The 14,281-nt window shown below is 41.2% G+C and overlaps 1 protein-coding gene and 1 long non-coding RNA gene across 5 annotated transcripts in view; one reads left to right on the forward strand and one right to left on the reverse strand.

Moving 5' to 3' along the window:
- The window catches only part of si:ch1073-396h14.1 (disintegrin and metalloproteinase domain-containing protein 10), a 31,798-nt gene that overhangs the window by 946 nt on the left and 16,571 nt on the right, over positions 1 to 14,281 (reverse strand). For 3 of the 4 annotated variants that reach the window (XM_061780730.1, XM_061780727.1, XM_061780731.1), the window contains 6 exons: positions 7,642 to 7,805; positions 5,055 to 5,226; positions 4,819 to 4,963; positions 3,968 to 4,151; positions 2,729 to 2,828; positions 2,231 to 2,451 (listed from right to left, as the gene is read on the reverse strand). In XM_061780730.1, coding sequence (XP_061636714.1) covers positions 2,231 to 2,451; positions 2,729 to 2,828; positions 3,968 to 4,151; positions 4,819 to 4,963; positions 5,055 to 5,226; positions 7,642 to 7,805 — 986 coding nt within the window. Of the gene's footprint in view, positions 1 to 2,150; positions 2,452 to 2,728; positions 2,829 to 3,967; positions 4,152 to 4,818; positions 4,964 to 5,054; positions 5,227 to 7,641; positions 7,806 to 14,281 lie in introns of all 4 variants that reach the window. The other variant, XM_061780728.1, reaches the window with a different exon arrangement.
- Positions 3,018 to 7,718, forward strand: LOC133481411 (uncharacterized). Its single transcript, XR_009789551.1, has 4 exons — positions 3,018 to 3,671; positions 3,850 to 4,004; positions 4,095 to 4,200; positions 7,611 to 7,718. It is a non-coding gene; the product is annotated as an uncharacterized LOC133481411 (long non-coding RNA).

Raw genomic sequence — 14,281 nt, forward strand, 5'->3', positions numbered from 1 at the left:
CCTGGCCAACTCCATCCTCCTCATCCTTCCACCAATATACTCACTATCTCTCCTCTGGACGTATCCAAACCACCCAAGTCTGCTCTCTCTAACTTTGTCTCCAAAACATCTAACCTTGGCTGTCCCTCGGATCACCTAATTTCTAATCCTATCCAACCTGCTCACTCCTCGAGAGAACCTCAACATCTTCATTTTTTTCCATTTTTCATCCTCTTAAGTGCCTTTCGAACTTCCCCCTTACTAATCACAGCTACTTCCTGGTCCACCACCATAGCCTCTTCTGTTCTTCCTTCTCCTTCATCTTCCTCATTTACCAACTCCTCAAAGTATTCTTTCCCTCTATCCAGCACACTCCTGGAACCAGTCAACACATTTCCATCACTACCCTTAATCACCCTAACATGCTGCCCCTCTTTTCCATCTCTCTTTCTCTCTCTCTCTCTCTCTCTTGCGCTCTCTCTCTCTCTCTCTCTCTCTCTCTCACTCTCTCTCGCTCTGGCTAGTCTGTATAGATCTCTCTCTCTATCTTTGCAGTCCAACCTCGTAACACCCTGTAAGCTGTAGGCTGTATTAAAAAAAAAGGGGAAGTGTGCCTGTTTTTATTTGTGAATCAGTTTGCTAGGTAGCAGGCTACTGTTATCATCAATCTCTCTACCACATGAAGAGAATGAGTCATCACACATACTGTATGGTGAAAGAAGAAGAAAGAAGAGTTCCATAAGGGAGGGTCGTTCCCATCTCCGGTCGGCTCATTGACGTGCTCTTAAAACCCGGATGAGCATTCCAGATTCGCTACGCTGTCAAGAAGATCTAAACCTCAATGCTACCTCACACTCAAATATCAAAAGAGAAATGAATTCTGGGATATTTAGCTGAAATGTTGAGCAGGGAAATGCAAACTAAAGTGAACATCTGCTGCTGATGTTGGAAATCTTTGGTGATAAAATTATATAAAATTATGGACGAGGAATTTGTTGCTGTTTAATCCACTACGACGTCAGAGGAACAATCCGCCTAGATTTTTGACCATTCTTTATCTTTTTCTTTTCATCTAGTTTTTAAATTTAGACAAGCTTCTTTTCACTGAACACAGCCTCGGATGAGATCCTTGTTCTGCTCAATGCTTATGTGGTTGTAATTATGTTGCACCGAACAGATCAGTCAGTACGAGACAAGATAACAAACAACAACAATGGAGGAGAATGAGGGTTTCCTGTATTTACTTCACAGTCGAGAGATGCATTTCATTGAAGAGCAGACTTTGGGGCAGCAAGAAAACTGCTGAAGCATTGTGGAGACTGTGGAGTAAAATACTGAAATATCGAGCGCTAAGGCAACTGGGTAAGCTAACTTTAGCATGTCTGTTTATTTTTGTCATCACCTGTCATAAAAAATTTGCTTGACCAGTTAGAGACAATCAGTGATTCATGGTATTGGCGCCGCTAGGCAAACTTCGAACCTCGGCTGACCAGGTACTAAAAATAGGACCTGGTAGTACCTGCTTTTGCCAATCTAAAAATGTCAATAGTGAGTAGAGCTGTATCGAGTTACTGTAGTACTAGTTAAAAATGTAACCGATCAGGGATTTGTATTAGGGACAGTGGTAGTGTCTGTGCCTTTAAGGGGCGTGTCTGTGCCTTTAAGGGGCGGGGTCTAGTGGAGTGGCATGTGAAATCAGCGAGTCTGCGTGTCAACATCTGGGTGTAAGCTGTGGCTGACAGCAGTTCCTACACGAGTGAGCTCATTGTGCTTAGGAGTTTTACTGTTCTCCAAGCGTAAAAACTGCAACCGTGGCTTTCCTTTCCCACATGCAAGGACATTACACGAAGTAGACTGTCAAAACCTATAAATAAACGGTTGCTTAAAAATTCTGCAAAATAGCGGTGGTGTGAACGATGAACTGCAATATAGTGGTGGAACACTGCAGTTTCTTATGAAAAATAATAGCCTGTTAAAAAGACAGGTATATGTTGGGGTTGTTTTATGAATGTGCCGAAAACAATATATTTAAACCTAAACAACTTTGAAACCACTTTGTTGGAAAATGTAACTATTTTCAGCATAAGTTGTCCGCCATGTTCGTGGCAGAACGTAAAGTGTGCCGGTCAAGTTTGTAAGTAATATTAGGCTTTACGTTTTGTATGACTTACCACAAGATTTTCATAACATTTTAAGCGCTGTTCAGCATTATCGTCTGTTTGCCGTTTTTAAAGTTCCACTTCCGTATTACCTTCATCCACTCTCCTAGGTCTTCAAATTCATCAAGTTGGAGGAAAGAGTTCTTCAGCCTTGCAATGGGGCCGTCTGCATCAAGCAATCGGCAAATGTGGAATTTGTCGCAGTAGCCTTGGTTGCCCATGCACGGAGCCCCGCCCACCAGCGGCAAAGCCTTTCTCTGGAAGTGACGGGATAACACAGAGGAGGTGGTGCTGGCACATGTCCCAGGTTTGCCTGCCATTGGTTCACAGAAAATATCATTGGATAAATGTGAAGCAGATCGAACTACGATTCAGAATGTAGTGTCAGATTGAAAACCTTTGTAATAAATCAATCTTTCTTGTGGATGAAACATTTTACCAAACTGTTAGTTCTTCTGAGTAAGTTTAAAAGAAAACAACAAGGCCCAAAGGTGGCCTGTGCGCAAATTGACACAGGTGGAAGTGTTGAGAAAGTGTACAAGTGTAAACAGATTCCTTTGACGTAGAGGAGCATCGGGCAATGAGGTTACCGGGCTGCTGGCAGCACACGTGGCATTTCTGCTTCTTGGAATCGCCTGGACAGTCGCACTGTTCCAGGTTATGTTTCACACATACAGACTCGGCACAGACCTGCAGGCCAAAAAAAAAATAACAAACAAACACCCAAATGATGCAAAGGGATTCAATATATTGCAGCGCCTAATAGGTTATTCACAGAACACATCAACATTTGTAAATTAATATTGGTCGAAAGGTGTAGTTTAGGGAACAGTTCCAAAATCAATCTTATTTACTGGGGTGTAGAAAAGCAAAATATGTCTTTGTCCTGGCTGCTCTGTACAACATGGCTATGATTAAGATTAATGATAGAATGTACACCGGGGACTCTACTGTCTTAGACGGCCCAACTGCGGCGGGGCGAAAAAACTGACATACTGTATCGTGGTTTTCGTGCAAGCACCAGGCTCACTGCGATCGTTGGAGGGGATGTAGATAGTTTTAAGTCGCCAGCGGTTTTCACCATCTCATTCTGTAGTTATTAAGGGTACACGTATGCTAACTTTCAGTGCCGTTGTATCCTTTTCCGCATACAGAGACCACTCCATGTAAGACTATTGGGCCGCTTTTAAAGGGAATGAAGAAGACTGCTTCAGTTGGACAGGACTGAGGTCGGCTGCGGCGACCACACCAGCGCAGACGTCCCACTATCAAATGCGCTAGGAGTACGCCGGTCCATGAGATTACCAAAACCGGGTTTAGCCCACCCCCTCCCAGAGTTACGCCAAGCGCAGCGCTGCATATTAGCTAGTAACAAAAATAGAGAGCCCTGTAGGTGCGCTGCATTTGAAGGGAATGAGAGGACCTGCTTCGACTGGACAGGATTGAAGTCGGCTGTGATCCTGGGAGACTTTCTAGTATTTATGTGAGTCACTCACATTCCACGTTATTTACGAATTTGTCACATATCAGAGGGTGAGTACACAATTTATTCTAACTTATTTTTAGGGTTTTCTGTTAAATCGCTTTTTATGAAATACTGCATGTAGAGTTTGCATGTTCAGTTTCATGGTTCAGGTTTAGGATCATCGTTGAATACTCTTAAATGGCCCATAGATGTGATTATTAATGGCTGTCTCTCTCTATGTGTCAGCACTCTCCAGGATGTCCCCCGCTGAACCCAAATCCAACTGGGCTAGACCCTATCTTCCCTGTGAGCCTGACTCGGATCATCTATATAGAAAATGGATGAACTTTATTTTCTGTCTTACCCCGTTCAGGCAGACACGAGTCCCTTGACTGCAGATGGTGAGGTTTGCCTTGGGGCTCGGATCAGGGCACAGAGGTGAGAGACCTGAACAAATGCTCTCCTTCTGACAATCCGTCTCTTCATCACAGGTTTGACCCCCTGACTTTAAGCTGCAGTCCTGACTGCAGCAAAGACCCTGGCTGGGACTAGAAAAGAGGAGGCACATGTGAGCCGCACAGATGCTGTATAAGACAGGTATCAAATTCAAGGCCAGTTGGCCAGATACGGTTCTCCGTGTCATTTTATTTCCCGCGTGAAAGTTTCATATTTTTTTGGCTTCAGTTCAAAACAATCTAACTATCACGACTATTTGAGTTTCAACACAGAACACATACAGTAAGTAAGGGACAAGAAGTGCGTAAACAAACAGTGCAGCTTGGCTTCTGGCTAACGGATGGCATGGCATTCTTTTGGCAGAACGTCAAACGTTAAAATTTGAAATAGTCTCACGTCAATGTGCATATCAATGCTGAATGGAAATTAAGTAGCATGGCACAAAGGCAAGCAATAACAAATGGCATCGTAAGTGCTTTATTAATACAAACTGTTGCTGTTGCATTTGTCTGCATCATTCGTTTACTTAAAAAGATGATTGATGTTGCACTTTCCTAAAAAGAAAAGATTCAAGATGTTGATGATGAATTTTTAAAGTCATTAACTCTTTCCCTGTTTACACAGAATATAATAACCGTGCATTTCGAATAACGACCATGTGGCCTTTTGATAAAAATAAGTTCAACACCCCTGCTGTATAAGAAGCTATGTGGCATTTTACCCACAATTCTATGGCAGGTGAGTGTATTAATAGTGTACCTGCATATTTTGCCAGGCTTGAGGTAACACTGCACCCCTACAGGCTCTTTAGCACTGTAGCAGCAGAGGTCTGTGTCATTATGACCCACATCACAGTCCTCGCCTTCCTCCACAATCTGGTTGCCGCATATGGGCTGATCACTGACTGGCCACATAGAGCGCACATGTAAATACCGTGACAATCCAGAGATAATATTTATAGTGACTCACTCTTGTAAACGTGAACACATGCTCACCCACAAAGCAGTCGTCCTTCTTGAGGCGCAACAGCTCGCTGATATGTCCGACACTGCAGGTGGACAGTTTGTCGTTGTTTTCATGCACCTCGTCTGTGGCTTGGGGAAACATCAGGTACTTGCCCTTTCCACCGGAGGAGCCCAGGTTGCCACAATTAGTGCCTTCATCATGCTATAAAAATACATACAATAAGAATAGATTTAGTTTTCATATACACCTCATATCTATCTAATGCCACCCTATACGAGAGTATGAGTGATGTTTTATGTGCGAAAAGTGATAGGGCACCAATTACTTCCTATAAAATTCAAAATTCTTGTAACGTCAGAGTCGGTCAGATTTGAATGATTTAAAAAAATCACTAACTATATAAAATGAGGCTTTAAAATCTTGAAAAATCAAGCCATTCTCTCCGCTCTCAAACGGTGTGGGCGTGTCAACTGAATGTGCTAAAACCACGGCCCGTTTAACTGTCAACTGTCAATCAAATACCAACAAACTACAAACCTGGAAAATGGATGCTACTTCATCTAGCGTCTTTCTTTTGCCTACACATAATTGGAGTATATGTTTGAGCCATGAAAATATATCCACTTAAGGCCTCTGGTGGCTGAGAAAACTCCCACTGGGTCGCCGCGGAGCTTTTCCACGCCGCAACAATGAGGCACTCTAAAGGAGTCACACCAGCCCGAAGACCTGGTCCACACACTGGCTGTCAAGACAGACTTTTCCAAACATTTCTCCCCACTCCTCGCTATTTAGTCTTACTCTGCGTGACGTGTGCGAGCTCACGACCAACAACGAGCCACACTAAAGCAGCCACGCCAGGAGACTATGTAAAGGGAAGATTCATTTTCTGGGTGTAGGCATAGCTCGCTGGCTAACTACATGGTTCTCAGTCTTTGCTCATTTTTAGCAATTAGAAGCAAATCTCTGAATTTACTTTACACAGTCGTTGTTACAAATTGCCCCAATACAATGACAAAACATGTTCAGTGTATTGTCACTGGAATTCTAAGTTGCTTCTCTCTGAATCATCTACTGTAAATAAGAACTTATTTGTTCAACTGTCAAGTATTCATCTGCGGACAAAGAGTAAGCAAAGAAATAACCAAGTAAAGCCATCCAGTATGCCAGAATGCTGTGTCATTGACATTCGCAGAACAGTTATCTTTGTTGTATCATGTCATGTCAAGACCAGATTGCTGCAATGTGATGACCCTGGAGGTGTAGCTGGGAATGTTCTGTTCCATATTGACAGAACAGTGAGCCCTTCTTGCTTTGCTCTAGTATTTGTAAAACATATTTAGAAAACAATGTCCTGCTAATGCAATTGATAAAGAAAAAAGCAGCTTTTTCTTCCCCGTCGTAAAAATTTATAAATGACTAACAATCAAACTTTTCAAAACTTAATATGACCAATAAAATGTCCGGTTCAATTGAAAAAAAACAACAAATAATAAAAATAAAAAAAATTATATATATATATATATGTATGTATATATATATATATATATATATATGTATATATATATATGTTACAATACAATAGCAAACTCATACAGCACTTTATTATGTATAATTGTTGACTTTAATGACATTGAGTCCACTATTTCAGTATGAATCATCTTGACTTGATTAAAGACATTGTTTTACATAAGAGAAAACATATTTTATGTTTTACATTAAAAAAAAACATCTTTTAACAAGGAAGTGTTCACTTTCTATAGCCATTAACTGTAATCATGCTCACGGAAGAGGCCAATTAAAGACGGAAACTGCTGTAATCAACTCGTAACTGCACTCCCTTTGCGTTCAAGGGGTTGCTTCAATAGGAATGATCAACAAAATGGAGTAACACCTTTTAAAATCATATTTATCTTTTTAAATCTTCCACTGTCTATATTTGTGAGCAGAAAAGAGAAGCATGGCAATTTATGGATGGATAGGTCAAAGCGCTAACTGTATATTGTACACACAACAGTGTAAACAGCAGAGGGAGATTGTGAAGAATGGGACATAAACAAGGTTAATAGCGGACACAATGACTCAAACCTCCTCATGTGTGTCAATTTACATGGAGCTAACGATTCAAGAGAGGCCAGAGATTGACGTAGTAGAACTAATTGGCTCAGGAGTACCCCTACAAGATTATTTTTACCCCATAGAATCGTGTAAAAGAGAGGCCTGGGTGAAAAGACAAGTTTGGCAGACTGAAAAGGGTTGTGGGTCTTTCCAGTCATAACACAATAAAGGTGTATACGTGCATCAGTGTGTGCACATACGCTGTGTTTTGTTATGGTGATTTCCTGGTGAGGGCAGCACTGAAAAAGGATTCAGTAAAGCTGGTAAACGGAAAGAAATAGTCCAACACAAAGACACATATGGAGAAAAGTCAGGCTTTTGTCTCAAAAAGAAAAAGAGAGGCAGGAGACAGGTTTTCCGGCATCTTGTTATTTAAGAGTTTGGCTCCATGTAGTGGAGAAAAATATACTCTTCCTTGGGCAACACTGACACACATGCTACTATTTTTGTATATGGTGTCTATATTGTAGACATGACGAGGGTTCAAGGAAGGCGACTGACCGGCGATCCGAGACTGTGTCCGAGTTCGTGAGCAAAGGTCAACTGGACGTGCCGAGGAGGTAGGAACTGTCCGTAGTTCTGAATTGTGACCAGGCCCGTGTTGAGGGTGGAAGGGCGGCCATTACGAAGGCTGGTGTACTGCGAACAGACTCCTCCCCAGTTACCTGAAGACAAGAAGAGGAGAGGAGCTGGTGACTTTAATTTTAGTACGGCAAGGTATTGTTTTGATTCCAGTTGGATCCAAATGTGGTTGATGGGGTTGAGTTCAGGGCCAGTCTCTCATGTTCTTCCACACCAAACTTCAAGTTTAATGCCACTCCAGTTAAAGTTTACTGTCAAACTAAACATAAAACAAAGATTAAAATTACACATGTATTTAAAAGAACCACATAACTTACCTTTAAAGACAGCTAGGTTAATTCTAACGCAAAATTGTAACGCATGGACGGGCTAACGAACAGCATCTATGTGGCAATGTTATAACACTTGAAGGAACAGCTATTTGAACACAAACAGTGCAGCAACACAGGTAGACAGACAATTTGACAAAACTGACAGGCATATGTTGTATTCTTTATGCTCTGCGAAGAACGACTAATATTAATGCAGAACACTGAGTCACTTACAGTAGTTGAGTGAAATTCTATGTTTGTCTACATGACTGTATTGTACTGCCACCAGAAGGAGCCACAATGGTTAATCATGATGAACAAACTAGTTCTTTACAGTCTATTCAACACATTCACTGCCATTGACGGCTTTAGAAGTCAAATATCCATGTTAACTGGGAAGGCTGGCAGTGAATGAGTTAATTATGTTATTACTATATGTTTTATAAAGTAAAACATTGTAGAGTGCCATCTACCTTATCAAAAAACTTATCACAAAAAAAATTGTGTTGTTTTTTTGGGGTGGGGACACTGAAACAGATTAATGGCATTTCCATTCATTCCAATGGGGAAAGAAGACCACTATTATTATTAATACAGTATATTATTAATACAGTATATTCTGAAACAATTTCAAGTAAAAATTTACAATGTGAACTAGTACAATCAATCTATAGTAAAAGTAAGTAAAAGTGACGCACTGCCTACCATATAGTGAGCAAAGAATAAGCTCTAAGGCTTCAGTAGTTATAAATGATAGATTATAAATTGCAATACAAATGTATTGCAATTTGTAATAGGGCTCCCTTTTGGAGATGGAAAACAGCTCATATTATATATAAAGTGTCGCAGGAGTTTGAACTTGCCAAATCACAAGCCAACAATTATTGCTGAAAACTACTGTAAGTCATATATAAATGTTTGTTAATCCATTAAAAGGGCACCCTTCATGTTTTTGCCATGTGGTTCTCAACTGTTGTAACCCTGGCACAAACATTTTCCAATCGTAGCAAATTTGCAACCCACTTTTATAGAAGTTAAGAACAATAAAGAACATTGATTGTTTAAAATCAGCCTCATGAAAACATGTGATATTAGCAGTTCGAATGACTAATATTGCAATAGTCCGGTGCAATGACCATTGCGCAAAAGGGCGCCGAGACTTCAAGGAGTGTATGCGGTTTAAAGTGACGAGTAGTGCGATAATCTGGGACAATGTTGATTGTCCATTGTCCAGAGCACATTAAGAAACTTGAGCGTGAACATGAAAACTGCATGTATACAAATGAATAAAGTAAAATTTATTATCATAATGTCCTAGCACCAATCTGTTATTTTTAGGAAAGTTCAACATCAATAATTTGCTTTCTCTTTAGGAAATGAAAAATGTGGTAACGGTTTGATCAGTCTGAATGATTATGCTATAAAAACAGCAAATTGTTATTGCGTTGGCTCCATCTGACAAGCCCGGCAGAGGCTGTTTAAATGCAACTGGAAGTTGTGTATGCAACACGCTACGGTAGGAACGGTATATTCACATTCACACTAGCCATGATGTCAGCGAGCCAGAGGCTGAGCTCCACTGTATTTGTTTAAAGCGCAAACTAATGGCTAACGCACAATGCTTTCTGTTCCTTAACTAATATGTTCCATGTGGGAACTCAGTACGCCTCTGCACCATACCAAAAATCTGAATACTAATTTCATTTAAAAAATTTTTTTTTTTACTAGCTGTTGGCTTCCCACCCCAAATGGGTCTGCAAGCCTCTTTGGGTCCTAACCCATAGTTTAGAATCGCTGGTTTAAGCGGTACCATTAACTGATAAAGAAGTGTGTCCAAAGCCTTTTGTCCATAAAGTGTGCATTTTTTAGATTTTAGAAATAGGATGTTGACAGGTCCCATGGTGATCCTTTAAATCAACACGACCTTCATACTATACATATATCCCATTGACAAGGTTACGTAACCGAGCTTGAGCTACTGGAAATACTTTAAAAATACTTGCTGAAGTTATCAACCTCTGAGGCCCATAAAACAACATTCAACATGCTCCATTATCAAAGTTAAGGTATTTTTTTTAATTTTTTTTTTTTTACAGAGATTTGTTTTGTTCTTTTTACTTCTTTTTACACTTTTATAAAAACTCCGAAGAGGTTGAGCAGCTTCCTGAAACAAAATGTGTTTGACCTTGGCTGTTTCTTTGTATAACTGCAAGGTTGTCGACGCTGGACATTTAGAGTTGGCGCTGAGCACCCCTAAAGGTCAGCTGCTGCAATTACCCCTGGACGCCACTTCAATGTGTCCATCTCATCCCACCATGTGTTGCATAGTTACTCACTTTTTTTTTTTTTTTTTTATGTAACACATCTTGCATAACAAAAAAAGCGACACATCTTGCATAACAAGGCGGCACGGTGTGAACTGGTTAAAGCGTCTGCCTCACAGTTATGAGGACCGGGGTTCAATCCCCGGACCCGCCTGTGTGGAGTTTGCATGTTCTCCCCGTGCCTGTGTGGGTTTTCTCCGGGCACTCCGGTTTCCTCCCACATCCCAAAAACATGCATTAATTGGAGACTCTAAATTGCCCGTAGGTGTGAATGTGAGTGTGAATGGTTGTTTGTTTGTATGTGCCCAGTGACTGGCTGGCAACCAGTTCAGGATGTACCCTGCCTCCTGCCCGATGATAGCTGGGATAGGCTCCAGCACTCCCGCGACCCTTGTGAGGATAAGCGGCTCAGAAAATGGATGGATGGATGGATGGATATTTCATAACCTGACCTGTGGAATACCCAATTTTGGCAGAAGGCACTTGTGTTTGTCTGTTTAATATATTCCCATTTCCGAGAAATGTGAGTTCACTCTGTGTCATCGAGAACTGTGGGAACCAGCTGTGGGCATCTGGATTTCCCATCAACATGTTTGTAAGAGTGCGTGTGTGGCGTCCGAGTTTGAGCTCGGAAACAACAACAAAAGTGACTCCGCGACTCAATCCCCCCCACCGGCCAAACACGTTGAAGAAACAATGAGCGTAGCGGCGCCAATACGGAAGCAGCCAATGCTCCTTCTATGATAGGCTCACAGCTAAAAGGCAAACACTGTTAAACATGGGCAGCAATGCTAATCGGAAATTCTCCTGTTCTCCAGGCCTGCTAAAAGGATCATTCAAGGAGCTGCGATTCCTAGAAAGAGTCCTGCTTTGAAAAGCCTCTGCTGTGGATTTTGGCAGGGTGAGCACAAGAGGGTCTGCACATTTTTGTTCCCTTCTCCTATTCGTCTTGGCCACAGAAAAGAGTCACCATGAAAGGCTCCTATTATTAGCCTCATGGACAAACATAGCCAGAAACAAACTCTCCTCCAGAGCCCTTCACCTAACAACAACAACAAGTGAATGAGCAAGCGGCAACTTCAGGAAACATTTGAGCGCAAATAAAATTTTACTCTCCTCCTGAGGCACATAAACTGGTTTTACATTGTTCGGTACAAACAAACTCACAATAGAATAGTTCAGGGACTTTTTCCCCATTCAGAGTTCAAAGACCTCCACATTTAAATATGCTATTCTTAATTGTAAAGTACACACAATGTGCTGCTAAAAAGGCAGGCTTCATGAAGTGGATTTTAATTCACGATTTTCTTTGTTCTTTTTTTTACTTTTTTGACCCTGCGATTATAAGACAGATAGTTACCAAAAAACACAAAAGTTTCCAGGTCAAGGTTGTGCAGATTAACCTTGGCAAGACAGTTGCAGTATATGGGCTGTGGGGAAGATTTCTTAATTTCAGTTTGGCTTTTAAAAATGCTAAAGAAATAAGACATTTTTGCTCTGGTTTGAGTTAGAAAATAGATTTGGGTGGACAAAAGGGACATTTGTATTTGCCCTTGTTTACTTTTTTCAATGCTTTTACTGACCCACATTGAGCAATATTTGATACCCTTATTTAGAGAGGTAAAATATTTGAAACAGTTCTCGGTATGATGCAGTCACCACTGCAAACTCCATCCTCAATAATAAGCATTAAATTCATACCACTCATACTACAATTAAATCCATCATGTCAAACCCTATCCAAAAGACATCTTATTATGTTCTGTAGTAGTACTTGTGCTATTAATAGTGCTTTGCAAAAAGGATAGAAATAAAATATTTAGGATATAGCAGGTAGGTAACAGTTTGATGCCCCTCCAGATGCACTAATGTCATTAGATTTGTGCTCACCCTGACTGATTTGAGACGTTGTCCTCAGACGCCATAAGTCTGGTGAAAATGTGGATTTAAACCATGAGCTGTACATATCCTTTATAATCAACTCCTGTGTATTATTTAGAGAATAATTGCCCTTTTGTGCTGATATTTAATTCCCTACAAAGATTAGCTTACAATCCACAATGACCAGAGCGAGGGGGCTCATCTCGTCTAATATCGCAATTGAGTTGTTTCCGTATGGCATTATATAGACAAGGGCCACAGTACGATACAATAGAAAAGCTATATACAGAAAATTATATAGTATAGCTGCGATTGGCTGGCAACCAGTTCAGGGTGTACCCCGCCTCCTGCCCGATCACAGCTGGGATAGGCTCCAGCACGCCCGCGACCCTAGTGAGGAGAAGCGGCTCAGAAAATGGATGGATGGATCGATATATAGTATAGTATGTATTATATAGTATAGTATAGTATAGTATGTATTAACAACATGTTTATTATTGTCATAGTTTCCAGTGGTGTAAAACTGTACTGCATCATACTGAGATGTCTTTAATATTGTCTCTCACATAAAATGTCTGGTAGGCAAAATACAGCTCTCAGTACGATTTAGTGTAGTTTTACACCATGGCAAACTCAAACTGAAGTAATAAAGTGGCATGTCAATGAACCACTATAAACATATTGGTAACAACTTCATCATCAGTATAGTATAAAAAGAAAGGAACTTAGTATTTGGTAGATTATGTCTTTGTTGTAATGTTTACTGCTTCTTGGCAATAAATCTTATTTTGTTGGAAAGCTTGTTTATTAACCTTTTGCCATATGTGTTAGGAAGATGGATTTTGAGGGATGAGTCGCTGACTATGTGGGTTGAGCCCATGAAAGATTTGCCCAATCTTCGAAACCCAATGGCATCTTATTTCGCTGTTGGCATTGACTTTTGTTTTGTGCTCCAGGTACCCTCAGCGTGAGAAGTGAAAACCGAGTTGCGGCATTATTTGGAGTGAGCCCTACTACCATCCCCAAATCGAAATCTCCCTATAATAATAATGGAGATATGCTGTGACCCACCCACTCAGCAATTACTGTATTTTCAGTATGATGGTCTTCTACAGATTTTCAGTCAAGGTTTGCAGGACGATATGGCCAACGGCTCTCTGCCCAGACAATCGGGAACAGACGGCACTCAGCCAATCTCCAGTCTCAAGGGCTGCCAGGAGGCCTGCCATGACTGCCCTTCACCATCAGGCCAGTTTATGCTGGTGTCAACAACACGTATCCTGGAGCCTGAAGTTGTGGAGGAACGATATGTTCAGCGAAGAGTCCAGATTCTGCTTACAGCAGTTGGATCATAGGGTCAACATGTGGCGAAGTTGTGGAGAATGCTATGATGATTGCTGTATTTTGGTGGAGACAGTACAATGGTAAGGACCGGCATCTCCCTAAAAACGAGGTTTGTCACCATTGGAAGCAATCTCAAAGCAGAGAGATATCCAGATGATCTTTTGCAACCAGTGGCCGTCCCATATCTCCACAGTACTCTATCCTCCAAGATGACAATGCTCACTGCCACAGAGCATGAGGGTATCTCCAGAATTTGGGGGTGGAGAGGATGGAATGGTCTGACCTAAACCTTGCAGAATACTTCTGGGATCAGTTTGATGTTCATGCCGGCATGACCAACCCAACCACATCTGCTGACTTGTGGCAAATGGTGGTTAAAGAATCAGAAGCCATTCCACATCAATGTGTGACCAGGCTGGTGGCCAGCATGAGGAGAAGATGCTCTTGTGCCTGTGTACGGTTTCCACCGGATACTAATAAGGCTACTGATTGTTAAATGAGTGTTAAACTGCCAACATGTCTTGTTTCTTGCCTGTGAATATTCTTATTCAACCAGGTCATTTCATTCTCAGAGCATTGAATCAATCAGAACTGGACTCTTCTGGTTGTCTTTGGTTGTCACGTTTCACCTCTTATCCGAGCAGGTTTCATCATTTCATACACATAGGCTTGATAGGACAGCTCTAACCTGAGTGTTGG

Source organism: Phyllopteryx taeniolatus, chromosome 7, assembly GCF_024500385.1.
Source record: "Phyllopteryx taeniolatus isolate TA_2022b chromosome 7, UOR_Ptae_1.2, whole genome shotgun sequence".
NCBI classification, from domain to species: domain Eukaryota; kingdom Metazoa; phylum Chordata; class Actinopteri; order Syngnathiformes; family Syngnathidae; genus Phyllopteryx; species Phyllopteryx taeniolatus.